Source organism: Callorhinchus milii, unplaced genomic scaffold, assembly GCF_018977255.1.
Source record: "Callorhinchus milii isolate IMCB2004 unplaced genomic scaffold, IMCB_Cmil_1.0 Scaffold22, whole genome shotgun sequence".
Classification (NCBI taxonomy): Eukaryota; Metazoa; Chordata; class Chondrichthyes; order Chimaeriformes; family Callorhinchidae; genus Callorhinchus; species Callorhinchus milii.
In genome coordinates, this window is record NW_024704763.1 from 6,210,149 (window position 1) to 6,227,809 (window position 17,661).

Below are 17,661 nucleotides of genomic sequence, written 5' to 3' on the forward strand. Positions count from 1 at the left end.
TATTCAGGTGAATGTTAAAGATTCATTGGCACAAACCCATAAAGATTTGTTCGCAAACGTGTAACTCAATGACATGATTTAGATTGAAATTCATTGTGCTATTACTAATGTGAGGTGTAATCCATTCAAATCTGACAAGTGGTCTACCTGTTTGTTGTTACCCTGTCATAGTATACTGCATCCTACCTAACCAGAGTGCATCTAGCATAAAATCATAAATCTGTAACATCAACTTGCATTTATATAGCGTCCTTCACGCGGGGTGCTTGAGTGGTGGTGGAGTCTGACCCTGACACGTATAAATGCATGTGCGAAGATAAAATGCAATATTTCTCTTATATTATTGTAGTTCACAATAACTGAACCAAACTGTCGGCTTTTTAAAACCGGATTATATAATAATAATTATTATAATAATAATAATAATCCTTGCATTTGATATATGGGAGGAATCTAGAGATGAAAGAAAATCACAAAGCCAAACTATTCCATCAATGTTTGTTGAGACATGACTCCCAAAAGGGTGTACCATTCCTGAGAGAAGGAGTAATGATACTTGTTCAAAATTAGCATCTCCAAAGTATGCCTAGTTCCGGCAGATGACAAAGCTGCCAAGAAGCCTTTGTACTTATTGCTTCAAGCCTCATTTTTGACTGTAGAGTAGTAACAATCCTCTCATGCAGTGGTACTTGACAGTCCTAATGAGCCTGCCAATTTCACAAATCTTCAGTAAATTTTAAAAATAGTTTTTAATATTTTGTGTTGAAATCGGTACTTTTGAAATGCGGCAACATTTGTTATGTGCATAAACAGACCGTTCCACAGAAATAAAGTGGACAAATTAAATGGATTTGAAGTAGGATTTTACATGACATCTTGACATAAAGTTTTATTCATCTGAAATTGAATGAGGGAGACTATTTGCCCGCACAGGCTAATATACTAAAGTTTGGAAGGTTGTTGTCTTCACAAAGGCCTCATTGACACATGCCAACTGTTTTACCAGTGTCAGAGTAAATTGTCGAGCTGGGTTGTATTTCTAAACACAATTGCAGCATTGTTTATTTAATTTGTGTTGCTTGCTTGTATAAGCTATCTTTTGTGCAGTATGCACAGAGCACCACCTTCCTTGAGTTCTATGTATAACATCCCAGGGTTTGGGTTTGCTTCTATGAAACATCAAATTGAGCGCAACTTTACAAGCTGTATAGTGGAATTAATGTGAAAGTAACTTTTGAAAACTGGAAATTGCAGTGTTCTCACGTAAGTACCAAAATAACTCTTTAAAATAATTCTTCAGCTCTTAAGGATTACCTACAATTCTTAAAAGGGAAAGAAGTGCATCCTTTAACGCACTGATACCTGCTATCCACCCAGTGAGGGCTCAAACTGGTGCTCGTCTGATGTCAAAATGACCAACTAGTGAGGGAGAGATTTGCTGGGTCTCCTTTGAGGTCTGGGTCCCTCGCTGAGCTGGCTAGGAAGACGTGCTTAGCAGTGGAATGTTGGAATTGGGTCAATCCTTTGTGGTGGTCTCAGTTTTCCATTTCCTGAGCGTGGTCGGTCTGCAGTACTCCAGCGCATTGCTGACAGATCAGCCAGCCTGGCTCATTGGCAGGATTTGCATGGGCAGACCAGTCATTGGGTGCAGGGATTCTTCACGTTCGGCTCCTGTTAATCGTGCAAGCCAAAGTGCTTCCAATGGCAAGCTCTGCGGTTTCAGCTCGTTAAACTCCAGCAGTACTCTTAAGCACACTCTGGGATCCCCAGTCTTGGCTTTTGCCAACCTGCACCTAATACTCACCGAAGTTGGATAGGCAGGATGTGTTCCTCTAGAGTGCGTGTATATACTATTCCAGAGAATGGCATATATTTGTGGAACTTTGTCTAGTTTGAATACTCTTTAAGCACTGTAGTGGTTTTCCAAAACAAATTCACTCACTTGTTAGCATTCTTGCCTTGGGGTCAAAAGTGGGTTAAAATCCCAAGAGAGGACTTTGAGCTCAAGCCTGATCTGGAGTTTGGTCTAATACTTGAATGCCATTCTGAAGAAGCATTCCATTGCCAATTCTGTCTTTCGGATCAGAAGTAAGCTGGCATCTTTTCTGTCTGTTCAAGTGGAAGATCCCATGTTATTATTTGAAAAGGGAAGTTATTTTCCCCCTGTGTCCTACAGATAATTTGTCATTTACTTCAAGGTTGTTTGTGGGACCTTGCTGGTGCAAATAAATAATAATGATTAAGTGAGACAGCTTCACAAAATACACTCTGTATTTTGTGGGAGAAACTTAGCAGCCAGTTGCGCACCGTAATGTCCCACAAACAGTCAGTGATCAATTTTATTTGAGGGATTATTGACCATGACGCCTGGAGAAACTCCCTGTTCTTTTCGAATAGTACCATGGGATCTTTAATATCCACCTGAACAGGCAAATAGGATCTCGTTTTAACATCGCATCCAAACAACTGCACCTCCTCCAATGCAACACCCCCCCCAGCACTGCTTTGGAGTGTCAACAACAACAACTTGGATTTATATAGCACCCTCCACGCAGGTCGGTGTCTCAGAGCGCTTCACAGTAACGGATCGTGGGGCCGAGCCAGGGGGAGGGGGAGAAAGGTGACCAAAGGCGCGGTCAAAAAGGTTAGGTTAGACAATGTCCTGACGTAGGGCTTGAACCCACGACCTTCTGACTCAGGTGAGAATGCTACCACTATGCCAGGCTGACAATAGCCGCAGCTTTGGCCTACAGGAAATCACTACACTTGACACTACTAATCTTGTTTTTGTTTCAGCGACTGCAATGCAATCTTCTGAAATTTCATGTGTATATTTTTTTGGTGTATTCCAGGAAGGATATATGCAAGCTTTTGCAGTTTACTAAGTTCAAATAGTTAGGGATTTGTTTTTAGCTTTTGTTTTATTCAACAATACAGTTACTGGGTTACTAAGTGCCTCTTTTTAAAACATATGATGTATTGCCCATGCGGCAGGGTTATTATGTTTAGTGGGTGGGCTGTATCCATTTCTTTCAAACTACAACGGTAATGTGTCAAAAATATAGGCGAATACAAACAATACTTTAGATTATTGATGATTTCCTTAGCTGTTTTTCCCCTTGATTTTAATATTACACAGTACTACACGATGTAGATGAAGAAAGATAGATCAACTGCCAAATTCTGTTTTGGTTGTTTATTTGGAGATTTTACATTGGTGCAGTTGAAGTATTAACTGTACACAATAGATAAGGACCATTTTTTAAAAATATACAAAATCTAAAACTTTCAGCAGTTTTCTTGTGGTTAAAAATAAGTGATCCCCCTTTCCTGGTAAATTCATGCATCGTGCAGAGAAAATGTTATTGAAAGGGATAAGTGTATCACTTAGGATTTCACCTTTAAACTGTACCTCTTAAATCACTGAAGAGTCTCCGCACTTCAGTTAAATATTGCCTTCAAGTTCGAGACAGACATTTCCTCGACCACTGTTCCCTGATCAGTCAACAGGATGCGTTTGCTATGGATAAGAATAATTGGAGCAGCGTAAATAATAGACTGTTATCCTGAAAATCAAATCTGAGGCCATGGTTTTGTGTCAGCTGCTCAGCTGGCAGGCAGCCCAGAATATTTTAAAGTGACTAGTTGGTTGCTGTATTATGTCTTGAGCAGTAAATAAACCATAATCAAAGTGTTATAATAATAATTATTAATAATTGGTAACGCATTGAAGCAAATTGTATACTGTAGTTTGTACTTTAAGCTATATATTGTAGCTTAATTGTAGTTTCAGGAGCTGGGATCTTGATTAAGGTAAGTTTTGTGGAAGTATCTTGAGAAGTCGTTGGGTTTTAACTTTATTGGAGAGCTGGGCACACCCTATCTCCCAAGAGCTTCAAAATATTAGCCAGCAAAGTGGTACTCAACACATCTCAGTTGTATTTGGGCAGAAGATGTCTTTTGTTAACCTGATCCAGAGTGATTTAGAAATCTTGTCTGCCAGCTATTGACCATTTTATTTCAGACAGCATCTGAAGTATAACTGAGGCGAAAAAAGACACAAGATGTAGTCTGCATGAGCAAAGTGATCTTTCAGTATTCTAGTTTTTCTAAATGATTCTCAGCTGTGGAAACCCTGATTATTTTTACTATTCCTTAAACATGGTAATAAGATTTATAGCCCTGACAAATGCCCAGTCAACACAGTCTGAGCTTCAAGCTTGGGAGCTGCCCTGATCTATGTGTGTTAGGTACTCACTAAATCAACTCAAAACATTTCCTGCTTTTGTAGCGCAATTTACAAATTCTAAAATTAATTTTTCCCCTTTTTGTATTGTGAGGTACTTCACATTTGAGGAACTGGGAGTTACTTTAACACTTGATTCAGGTGTAGCTGGCACATAAAATGTTTACTTCACTTTTGAATTTCATGGAATTTCATGATTGATTTTCAAATTGAAACTTGAGCAAGGTGCCAAGTGTGGAACCAATGTGTTTAGAAAGCAATACAAGCAATCTGCCAGCAGTGTCATTTATTTTACACCCACAACCAGGTATTCCTCATTTCTTCTAATTTGCATCTTGTCACGGACTGGTTAACAGTTACAGTACTTGTGACAGAAGCCTTCAAAAAATCTATTTGCTTTTTCTCAGGCGAACTCAGCTGTGTCAACGACTATTGCGTGTTAACTAGCATTGTTACTTGGCAACCCACAGTTTACAAATCATTTGTTTTAAACAAACACTTTAAATAAACAGTAGCAGTTTCCACGTTCTTTTCATGCTGCCATGTAATCGGTATGCATTGAGCATGAACTATTGGTGAGAATTCAAAATAGTTGTCAAATGTACTTCAGCAAAAATCATAAACTTGTACCTGATTGACATAGTTGGTTCTGTCTCAAAGACATTGTCCCTTAGGGTTTGTTCAATCCCCAAAGGCTGTATACTCCTCCAAGTTATAGGGGCCAGTGAACTTCTTTCTCTCATGATTCTTTTGACATCTGGGAGTGGTAAAAATACAGACTGGAAATCGAATAGCTGTCCGTAAATTACCATCCAAAATACCTCTGAAGAGGAGAGAGATAATTCAGGATAGTGTTGGGTGCTTCAGGGCGAGTTAGTAGTTTTTGAAGTTAAAGGATCTGAACACTAGCTGCTACATCAAAGCTGTTGAATTTCATTAAGAACCTTCCTAGGTCAAGTGACTATAAAAGTTAGCAACACAAGTAGGATATCTGTACTGTGTCAGACATGTAACATGATCTGTTCTGATAATGTTTATGAATTTACCACTTTTGCAGGAAGTATTTGAAAGTACCCGTCATGCACAACTTGCTATGTCAATGGATCTTTGTGATTTTGTGTTTTTTATTTTGTCCCACATCTCAGGACAGTTTATTTTCTGCAAATCCTATCCCCGTTTAGATCTCTGTCTGAAATTCTACATGCTGCATTCTACGTGCTACAGCAACATACTGATGTAAAAAATTGCCAAATGTTTGTTCCTCTCCTGATTTTAGATATCTACTTAAGTAGGAGGAAATGTGTTACACAGCGGCATTTTATTATTTGTACTGCATTTAGTCTGAAGTTAAATTGCCAGGATTCCCTAGTGATACATCTATGATTCACTAAGTTCCACAATTATGTAACCAACTTTTCTGCATTCCTGAAGAATTATGAAAACTACTTTTCATTACAAACAGCTGTTCCTAAAATATTGTAGTTTCAGGAGCTTCATCTCTGCTGTTTACAAAGTATTCAATACGTTCTTTCAAGGCACTGAAAATAAAATTGGAATGAAAACAATTGTTCAGGCAAAGTGAATTCAGCCTTGCTGTGTTGTATTTCTGGAAAGCTGTGATGTTGAACTGTTTATGTGCTGCATTTCATTTTGCATCTAAATATTAATCTTTGCATTTGATATAGCACCAGTTTCAAGGATATATACTATAATGTGTAGTGACTCTAATTTGTAGGGAAAAGCTCACAGCAATGTCTCACAAACAGTCATGAAGTAAATGACCAATTTTATTTCAAAAGCAATGATTACATAGACTGCTCCTGGGCACCTGCTGTTCTCTAAGCAACCACAAATCGATAGTACTTTTTTACTTCCCTATGGGGACATGGTCTCCACATTGTGCTCCATTCTCCTCCTCTCTCTCTCTTCCCCCCCCTCCCCCCCAACTAGGTGCACGCACAGACTACGACAATAATGCATCTGAGATTGTTGAGTTGTGAATCCAAATCCTACATTATCTCTACAGGAGTTCCATCTGAAAGTGTAGCTCTGGTGTGCTGCAGTGTACATGAAAGTTATAACAATAATCTTTCAAGCATATAATAATATAATAATAATGAAATAATATTTCATTCCGATAATCTATCTCTGGGATTTCCATGTGTAGGGGGGGCTGCGTGGAATTCTCAGTTCGGTTGGGATACTCTTAAGAATGGTGATGGGTTTTGGCACGTGTCGGGCACCCGGCTGACCAAAAAAAGGATATTTCCATCCATCTATTCCTTCATCATGGCTCATTGGCTATTTGATTTCCTTTCTTCCCAAATACCAGCATCCAGTCTCTGCTTCATACAGAGCCCAACAGCATTGATACATGTGACAGTTTGGGTAATAATAATCCCTCCAAAATAAAACAATAATAAATTGGTCATTTTCAATCTACGACTGTTTGTGGGACATTGCTGTGCGCAATTGGCTGCCGCGTTCGCCCACAAATATACAGTCAATTCACTTTACAGTCTATTCTGTGAAGCGCTTTGGGACATCCTCTCGACGTGAAAAGCGCTATATCAAATGCAAGGATTATTATTATTATTATTATTTGCGTTTGATAAGTCGCCTTGTAACGTCAAAGTCTCAAAGTGCTTTGCAGAATATACTGTAAAGTGAATTGACTATGTATTTTGCTATGTATCCTTGCGTTTTAGCATATGTCTTGTATATTTTCCACAATTAACCAATATGCTGCCTTTGCCTCTCTTGTAGATTCAGGACTGGTTGTTCCTAGTATTTCTTATGAGTTGCACAAGAAACTGCTGACAACAGCAGAACGACACGGTCTATCCTTGGAGCGCAGACTGGAAATGACTGGAGTATGTGCCAGCCAGATGGCACTAACACTGCTTGGTGGACCTAACAGGTATCTCTCAACTTGAATGTTTTGCCAGTTTTAATAAGTTTGTACTCCTCAAAGATGTGGATACGGAGCACTAAAATTTCCATTTTGGGCTTCCATTGCGAGTCTCGGTGCAGTCCCAGGCCAAGTCTAACATGATGGCAATAATTCTTGCAAATGATATAGGAGCTTATAACATCATTGAGATGTCTCAAAGTGCTTCACAGGATATACTGTAAAGTGGAATGTATTTTGTAGGTGTAATGCGACAGCCAGTTTGCGCACAGCAGTGTCCTATAAACAGCCATTGAGTGAGTGACCAATTTTATTTGGGGGATTTGTTGGCCTGGACACTGGGAGAAACTGCCTTCTCTTTTCAGTGACGCCTCACTGCATTGGAGTGTCAGTTTAGATAGACTATGTGATTCCAAGTCCCGACATGGGGCTTGAACCCACAACCTGCTGACTCCGAGGCGAGAACGCTATCACTGCCAGGCAGACATGCGATCAAATGAGCCTCTCTCTACCTCCTTAAAGAGGAACCCTAGAAAACTTGTGTGGTATTGAGCCGTGGATCCTGCTGGACTATTAAATAGGTTGGCCAATTTCAAAGCTACGAATAGACTTCATTTCATCAATCTAGTCTAGATTTCAATTGAGAGATAAGGTGAAACCCACTTTGCCACCAGGCTACTCTGGAATAGTTCTTAAATGAATTTGGGATGGGTCCTTGGATCAGATAGCCAATTGGAATGACTTGCTTCTCTCTATAGTTTCATCTGGTTTTAACATCTGTGGATTGGAATCTAGCCTGTTCTCATGCACCAGCATCCTTTTAGGGGAGTAGAGGTGACAACAACAACTTGCATTTATATAGTGTCCCTTACGCAGGATAGCGTCTGAGAGCGCTTAACAGTGGCAGAGCACAACCCCGAGTCGGGGGGAGGTGACTGTAGGAACTGTCGAATAGGAAGGTATTCAGGCGCGACCTGAAAATGGGGAAGGAAAGGACAAGGCGGGGGTATAGAGGAATAGTGTTCCCGAGTTTCGGGGCGTAGTGGCTGAAAGCGCGGCCACCAATGGTGGAACGAAGGGCACAGGGGACATGCAGGAGCCCGGAGCCAGTCGTGAAAAGGCAGTGGGTTGGAGGGGTGATGAGATGCAATTTCAAATAGTGCATCTGAATGATGTGAGGTAAGCATGGACCTCCGTCCTACACTCTTACAAGAGTGAGGATCAGCCCTTTGAAGTTTTGTGATAGCTTTGAATGTCCAAGGTTTGCAGAGGAAAACTTTACTTCAAAAATAAGGAAGATGACAAACAAAAATGAGGCTATTGCATTGTCACCAGATTCCTAAGCATTAAACTATATTTTCAAGTTTTGAAATTCCCGAATAGTGCTTACTCGAGCAGAAAATGCATAGCAGTCATTGAAAATAATAATAATTGTGTTTATATGAAATGTTGCACAACAGTTAAACACATTGTGCAACATTTCATGTTAGGATATTACTAATATTCAGTTTCCTCCATGACCTCAGCCCATTCTACCTCTAGGATCCCACATCCCTGGCCTCTCCCTCCTCTCAGCTAACACCAGTCTGCTTCATTTTGCCTGCCCAATCCAACCCGATATGTGTGCAAGCCTTAACCCACCAATTCTTTACCCATTCTCTTGGACTCCATCCCTCCACCTCGCCCTTTCCTTCTCTGCTTTCAAAACCCACCCTTAAGACGCATCTTTTCCACTGAATTTTCAGCCACTTTTCCCTACCCTCCCAGCTCAGGCTCCAAGTCAGCTGTGTGACGAGCTTTGATGCGTCCTCCTGAAGTGAAAGGCATAAATGAAAGGGTTGCTTTCTGGGGATAATAATAACTTAAAAAATATATAATTTGGTCACTTGACTGTTTGTGGGACACTTATGTGTGCAATTGGCTGCCTATTTTGCCCACAAATATACGGTCAATTCACTTTCCAGTATATTCTGTCAAGTACTTTGAGACATTTCAGGAATGTGATAAACCACAATATTAATTATCAAATGCAAGAATGATGATTATTATTATCATTATTATTAAAGTGCAGTCATGATGATGCAACATTTATTTGAATAATAGAAGCTTGATAAAGCTGTCTGCATCTGGACCTCTCCCACATATCTGAGTGTTGTGCTGCCTTTATGTTGCAGGATAGCTCAAAACCGGTTCGATTTGAACAGGTTCTGAAGTCCCCTGAGGCTGCTGGTGTCAAGGGTCCCGCCCCGTGTATACTACGAGACGTATCCAAAGCACCGATGGAAACCATGCAAACAACCATGTTGCAAGTCACGAGATATAACTATTGTAGATTTGTAGTAGTCACATCTCGTGACTTGTCCCCGATCTTCTGGGGAAAAAGTGCATGTAGGGCAGCAAATGAGGAAAAAACACATGGCAGGGCTGTTGGGTGGGGTGGGTCCTGGCAACACTGCTCACATCCAGCATCAGGAAACCATGGATCTATTCTAGTGCACAGAAAGGAACAAATATTGTCCTGGGTATTTTTGCCTCTGGAGGTGATGTGAAGAGTCACCTTCACCAAGGTAACAGCATCCACCTTGATACAATAGGAAATACTTGTACTCTTCCCTGCTGCGGCTTTTGTCGCTGCAATAGAAACTCGGTGATACTACGTTTTTGTCTTTTTCTTTAGCACCAAAGAACTCAGGCTAGGACTTAGAACTATTCGTTCTGTGTTGGGAACAAGTTTGTGTTGGATTTGCCACGGTGTACTGAGAAAGCAATGGTTTGATGTGGCAAAGCAAGCTCAGGGTCTCCAGTAATGCAATAAAAAAATCCCGATCACTGTACACAACGACAACAACAAAATTACATTTGTATAGCGCCTCAGAAGGACATCCCAAGGCACTAGACAGATAATTACAGACCTGAGTTGGGGGTCGGGGAGGGTGGAAGGCGGGGGGGTGGGGGGGGAAGCAGGGAGATCGACAACCTGCATGGGTGGAGATCAGATGATGAGAGCCAGGTGAGATTTTGCTGCAGTACCCATCATCATTTAGCCTATCTGACAGCAATGCCACAATTGAATAGCTTGTCAACACCCGCTGCAGACACTCACATATCATGAGTGGCCACAAGCCTGCAAGTGCCATTGAAATCATGCTCATGCCATGAGGCTTCTTTCAGGAGAGAAGGGAGGAGTATGTACGGTTGAAGAAAATGCAACTGGAATCATTTTATTCTCTGTTCAAGGTTAAATCCCAAGAATGTTCACCAGCGACCAACAGTTGCACTGCTTTGTGGGCCACATGTTAAGGGAGCTCAAGGGATCAGCTGTGGACGCCATCTTGCCAACCACGAGGTTCAAGTCATCCTTTTCCTGCCCAACTTTGTGAAGATGCTGGAGTGCATCACCACTGAGCTTCAGCTTCTCAGCAAGACTGACAGCAAACAAGTGGCCAATGTTAAAGGTGGGTAAGAATCCATTAATTACTTCGCTTGTGTATCTAAGGGCTTATAACTAAGGGTTATGTGGGATTATCTAGTTCATGTTCCTACTGCAGATATAACTATCCTGTGCTTCAGGAAGCTCTTAGAATGTAAATCTAAGTTTCTAAAAACCTTTTAGTAAATAGTATGGTTTGGTTACTCATGATAGATGAGTATAAGTAAATGTTGTCCTGATCTCTGCAGAGGGATTGACAGTATTTAGTTTCTGCCAGACCTAAATGTGAAGCAAAGTTCCTTTAAAGTGTGCGTCGCTGCCAGTACTAAGATACTATTCACTTTAATTGCTAATGCTGGGTTATTTGTGAGAAAATATCATTTGGCGCAGGTAAAGAGGGGAAAGGACTGGATAAAGGTAAGCCCATCCATAAGATTATTGGCAGAGGAGGAGTCATTTCAGCCATTTAAATGGCTGGAAAACAATATAGTCCAAGTGTCAGTTCCAGCACAGTTGGCACCTCTGAATTAACAGTGTGCAATTCACAGAACTGAGGTGCTATAACTATTACGTATTCACTTCACACCTCCACAGTTTATAGACTTGAACCCCAGCGGAGTCTGAAATGTGTTCTTCCTGTTTCCCCCGGTTTCCACCCTGCTTCCTCAATTGTTCTTTATGGGCTACTTGCCGCCTCCACTCAACAGGAGCAGGCAACCTACACCGTATCCACAAACTGCATTTGATGATTTCTATGCCACAAGCCCCAATTTATTATAACCAGGATTTTGGCAAGAACAGCAACAAAAGACAAATGTTGTGTGGCCTTAATTATTTTGAGTTGTAGGTGTCTCATACAGTCGGTGCCCCAACAAAAGCAATATTTTCTCCTTGGCAGGTTTGATAATAATAATAATAATCCTTGCATTTGATATAGCGCTTTTCACGTCAAGAGGACGTCCCAAAGCGCTTCACAGAACACACTGTAAAGTGAATTGACTGTATATTTGTGGGCGAACGTGGCAGCCAATTGCGCACAGCAATGTCCCACAAACAGTCGTAGATTGAAAATGACCAATTTATTATTGTTTTGTTTTGGAGGGATTATTATTAGGCTCTGTGTGGAGTAAGGAAACTTGCCCAACGTTTCACCCTGTCTGGAATTGATCTCAGGTCTCTCACTTGCAAAGCGAATGCTCTAACCACTGAGCTACAGGACTCCACTCTATGTAAACAATAGTGATTTTTGTTATCTGAAAGCCCCAGCGTTGGCTGGTAAATATTCTAAACTATAATATTCCAGCTCAGATTACATTGAAACTTTAAAGTAGTTCCTGTGTGTACCAACAATAGCTACAACAACAACTTGGATTTATATAACGCCCTCCACGCCGGATGGCATCTCAGAGCGCTTCACAGAAACGAATCCCAGGGCCGAGCCAGGGGGACGGGGAGGAAGTTGAAAAGAAAGGTCTTCAGCCGAGACCTGAAAATTGGAAGAGAGGGGGAGAGGAGAAGGGAGTGAGGAAGGAAGTTCCAGAGCCTTGGGGCATAGTGGCTGAAGGCATGGCCACCGATGGTGGAGCGGAGGATTCAGGGGACAAGGAGGAGGCCAGATGGTGAAGCGAAGGCAACGGGCACTGTTGTGAGGAGAGAGGTCAGAGAGTTAGGGGGGTGCAGAGGAGTGGAGGGATTTAAAGACAAGAGTGAGGATCTTGAAGTCGATCCTTTCTGGGACAGGCAGCCAGTGCAGTCTGGCAAGAACTGGGGTTATCGGGGAGCAGAGTTTGGTGAGGGGGTTCATTGCTGGCTCTCCATTCATTTCACAAGAGCGTAAACTCTTAAAGTTGATGTTAACTCTTTCAGGAATGGTTTTAGTTTAAGCAGCTTTTACGTTCCCGTCACACTTCCTGAGGTGCTTCCAGCAAACTGTTTTTTGGTGACATCTGCATCCATAGTGGTGATCTCAAGATGCTCTTCTGTATCCATGAAACAATTAGAAATTTGCTTTTTTGCAATCTTAAACTGTTAACAAAATAACAGTTACAAAGGCTGAGAGGTGCTCCTGAATATCAAAAGTTATGTTTCTAGAGAGTTTGAACCAATTTTAAACTGGAAATTATATGAACGCCTAATTTTTACGGCTCGGATTCTTTCCGTTTCCAAATGTTGTGATATTAGGGCGCTGAGGTTTTATCTGAGGTATTTAACGGGTGTTGGATATTTCTCAGGTTAGACACAGGATGCAACAATCCTTGTCATTCTGAGGCTTATCGCATTAGCGAAAGCAGATCCATTATTCTTTTGAATCATTTACTGTGTTCTCTGAATAACATTTCGTCTTTGAAAACATTTGCAGATTTGCCAGACACTCCAGTTGACCTAGTGATCAATTGCCTGGACTGCCATGAGAACCCATTCCTTCGTGAGCAGCCCTGGTACAGAGCAGCAGTTGAATGGGCGAACCATAACCGAGCACCAGTGTTGAGCATTGACCCACCTGTGAGTGTATTGGAGCAAGCCATCGACGCCAAGTGGTCTCTTGCTCTGGGCCTCCCTTTACCATTAGGAGAAAGTGCTGGACGAGTATATCTATGTGATATTGGAATACCTAAGAAGGTTTTCCAGGAAGCAGGAATCTCATATCATTCTCCCTTTGGTTGCAAGTTTGTCATACCTTTGCATTCTGAATAATGATGGTTTAATGCATCTGAGGGAAATGTACTTTTCAAATGATAGGTATAGTGTCTGGCAAGGAATATGAAGCCTTAATGTACAATGGACTCGGAATGAAGTGATATCGATGGTTATTGTTACAGAACAAAATTCTTGCGAAGCGATGAAAGCACTGGAAATTGTACTATTTGGACTGGTGCCATATTGAGTTTCTTTAAGGGATGTCTGCACCAAAGGTTATACTGGTTTGTAGTTCTGCCTTGTTTTCTCACACATTGCTGTGCCTTTTTATCCAGAAGGCTGCGCACAGTATAGTTTGTTACATTTGCCAGACTTTGGCAGGGTGAAAACTGGCTCAACCTATTTGCGATTGTTCGTGTAGAACCTTCCCACTGCCAGTGGCTTTGATAAGAAACCGATGTTCAAAATGCAAGCCAAAAAAAAGGAAAGGGTTTGAAAGTTGAAAGTGGCACAAGGTGCGTCTGAAATGGAGCTAAGGGTGACTGCCACATTGGCAGTCAGTCTCTCTGTTAAAATTTCCACTTTTGCCAGTTGGAAGTAATCACTGGTGTAATTTTGCATTACTACCAAAGGCAGCTAACGGTTGGAAAATCTTTCAATGCCTGTATGTTTATACAGCGAATCTCAATTTGTGGTGAAACACCAGCTTTTGATACTCCACAACATATCAGCAATACCTGATGTATTTGCAGTCTGTGATGTGCATTAATATTGTGTGTAAGGTCCCGTCAAGATGCACTGTTGTCACACACAAAGCAGATGCTTGACTTAATTTTCCATTTAGCTTAGAACTGGACAAGATGTATTAAATGGAAACTGCTGTAGTTTCAGCCGTATCTCGGGATCCTGATTTAGCAGGAATCCTGACAAGAGTCAACTCCATTTCAGCCAAGAATAGCTTGGCAATTTGATCCCATCAGATACCAAACCACTTTCAAAGCCGTGGACTGCAGTGCACAAATTAATATCAGCTGAATGGGGAATTTGACCCTTATTGGAAGTTGATTTATAAATGGTTGGACTGTGCTGAAATGACATTTTGTATGTACTATACAGTCAGATGTCCACTTAATGGGTTTATAGGAGGAATACATCTACTATGTCCACTCATTTGCTCATTAAATTAATCATACTTTATCATAGAGAATTGTAATTAGAAAACATGGGTTTAAAGGACTTAACATTCAGAGTTGCAATGCATCTTGTATCTTTAGTGTTTTTTATTTGGTCATGGGCCTACAAAGCCTTAAAACTCATTTATAACTATGGGGTGAGTGGGCTATGGTTGAGAAGATTGTAACCTAAATTGAAAAAAATAGAAATGCCCAGAAATGGTCCTTCAAAACTATTTCCCTCTTAAGTTGGAGCCCATGGAATAAACAGAGCTTTATTGACCACACAACTTGATTTCATGGGTATTTCTGATTATTTTTTGCATGACCAAATTAGCATCGTGTTTGGTGAGATTCTTGATCTGCAGTACCAGTGGGTTAATTAAAATGAAACTGCTCGTTTATCAGTGTAGTTCTTTTGCCTAGATATGCACCACAACAGAGTACCACATGTATATCTTTGCCCTGTCTTATTTCATAGTTTGAGTTGCTTTATGAAACTGTACGTAGTAGAAAAGGTAGCTGTTGCTAGTATTTATTTTTTGGCACATCAAGATTATGGGTCCATGTGTGTAGCATACATTTTTCCTGATACAGTATTGTTTACTCCCCTCCCCCCACCTCATTAAAAAAAATTCAAAACCTCCAGTTTTTGAATCTTAAGACAGCTGCAATAATCAAACATGAATACGTGCCAAAACTCAGAAAAATAACTCTGAGATGCAGCAGAACCCTCTTGTGTTGTTTGTAGACGCATACTGTATTTTTCAGCTTTAATATTTGTTCTGTGTTATGCTATGAGAAAGAAACTCAGGAAGGGAGATTTATAGCAACAGCCAATGTCTCACTGCACACTCCTTTTGTATTTGCAGTGCAGTAAATTAATGTAAAATGATTCCTGTAGCTGATTAAAATTTGAGAGCCTGGAAGATGCTTTAAGAAATGAGACCAGTTTCTTTGAAAACAGCCTTCTTGTAAAGATCACAGAGGCTACATTGTGCAGGTGTTTCCATATCTTAATATCTTACTTCTCTGGTGCAACAGAAGTTATCGCAGAGTCGAAGAACTTGAATACATTTACATTTAGACCATTTTAACTACTAATGAAATGTTAACAATGAAACTTCTCCCTTCCCTTATAGACTACAACGGTTATTTAGTTTATTAGGCACAGGCAGCTCCCACTGCAAAGAGGAGTAAGATTTTTTAAGCATAATCACTCTGTTTTGTTGTGGTTTTATTTTGGGGAGGAGAAAGAAATATTGTGGAATTTGTTTGGTGAAGTGGCAGGTACTAGCTGTGAGGTAAGGCTCTGTTGATACGCATGAAGGAAATTGCAATGCATACACAACTCCTTGCCAAGATTCTTAAAGCATCTTAGTTTAATGATAAATCAAAATTCCTTGCGCTTCTCTGGTTCAATTAGTGTGGTAGCAGGAACATGTCAATCTCGCAGCTGGCCCAATTTCTTAATTTTGTTGTATTGTAACTTAATATTAGCTGTTTAAAAGGACAAAACATTTGTGAATTTTTTCACTGACTAAAGAATGTAGGGAAATGGAACAAACCAATTGCTTCCACAAACTTAAGCAGCTAGTGTACATTTTGAAGTAAACTGTTTAATACTAAAACTTGAGACAAGCTGTGAAAGACTATGCATGAAGGCAGCTTTGCACGTATGGTACATCAGCAGCATTCTTTTGAGGAAAGTCAGAAACGGACTGCTTCTTACAGCACACGACATGTGGGTTTTCACTCCAAGAAGTCTGTAATATTTTAGCAGATTTTTACTTGTATGCTGTACAATTTCAAAGCTTAGCTAGCAAACTACCATGTCAACCAAATTATGTTTTTCTTAAGCTGTGTATGATTTTCTTTATGCAGATGTGTAGAAGAGGCAAGTTAAGTCAGAAAGAGTATAATATAAAACCATAAACATGGCCTGTCACCAAACTGGAGCCCTGATAAAGCAATGCCTTACCCCCCATTTAAAATCTTGAAGACTTCCATCTAAAAACAGGCAAATGATACAAATCTCTTCTCCTCACTGTCCCACAGAAGAATTGTGTTATGTTCACTTTAAGAATGGGGAAAACATTCCCCACATTCTGTGACTTATTTTCACATTACAGCTTTAAACAGGACTAAATATGTCAATGGCTGTCCTGCCCTCTACTGAAGCTAAACAAGCTTACGAAACAACTTGTGAATGAGCCACGTGACTACTTTATTTGGTGACAAGTGGCTGCGAACAATTGATAGTTCGATTATAGTGGAAACATCCTATTTTTAAAATGCTGTGTCGATGAAATGATAATTTATGCTTAGAACTGGGAGGAATGCAAAGCATTTCATAGTCCATATTTTCCTCTAAAGTCTTGTTAGACTTGTTCTTCAAATACTGCATCTTATAAAACTGGTTTCCTGCAGCACTGCACGTTTCAGTGATTCAGTATATCTTTCACATTCTGCTCCTTCAGTAATGTCTTCAAGGCACAGTGCCCTCCCAGACAATCACACGTGAGCTCGAGAAAGAATTCATTATCTAAATTTAGTAATCTGGCATTATACTGCAATGTAGGTACAAATGATGCTGTGTTCTCCTCGTCTCCCTGCCTTCACTCTATATGGTGGCTCATGTTAACCTTTTGTCATGTCCACTCTCAGGATAAATCATTCTGTACAGTGACAGTATGGTCCACTGAGTAAAGGTAAATCTCAAGTTAATAATGAAGATGGTAACTTGCAATATGTTTGCCTAATCCCACACAAACAATTTTTGTTTTTTGGAAGTATGTTTTGCTGACTAAAAATGCCTCTTAAGTGTACTTTTAGCTTGAAGTTTGCAGCCTACTTAAAAAGAGGAGGCTTCAAGTTAGCTGGAGTTTTCAGATATGTTCATGTTACACCAGGCTAATTTAGTTCACAAAAGAAATTTGAAACGCAGCCATTTGTAATTAAAAATATTATGGTAGGTTTGTTTGACATTGAATGTGATGGTCATTTACGAAATGTAAATTTGTTGTCTCAAGATTTTCAGTGGCTTGTCACAGACTTGTCTGCTGGGTGCATATAACTCATTGATGCAGCAAAAGAAAGCACTAAATAAAGATGCAATTTTGTCAGCAACTTGCCTCATTCTACTAGCACATTACAATCACAAGATGAAGGGGCTGAATGGGAAAAAAAAATCTTAGTGTGAAACATGTATGTTTGATACCCATTTTCCACATTGCCTGATTACTTATAATAATCCTGGAATATT

The 17,661-nt window shown here is 40.3% G+C and overlaps 1 protein-coding gene across 1 annotated transcript in view; it reads left to right on the plus strand.

Moving 5' to 3' along the window:
• edc3 (enhancer of mRNA decapping 3 homolog (S. cerevisiae)) overlaps nt 1–17,525 on the plus strand; it is a 45,107-nt gene extending 27,582 nt beyond the window's left edge. The window contains exons 5-7 of the mRNA XM_007909141.2: nt 7,013–7,166; nt 10,395–10,612; nt 12,947–17,525. Coding sequence (XP_007907332.2) covers nt 7,013–7,166; nt 10,395–10,612; nt 12,947–13,281 — 707 coding nt within the window. The 3' untranslated portion in view covers nt 13,282–17,525. The remainder of the gene's footprint in view (nt 1–7,012; nt 7,167–10,394; nt 10,613–12,946) is intronic.
• Nucleotides 17,526–17,661: the final 136 nt, after the last annotated feature.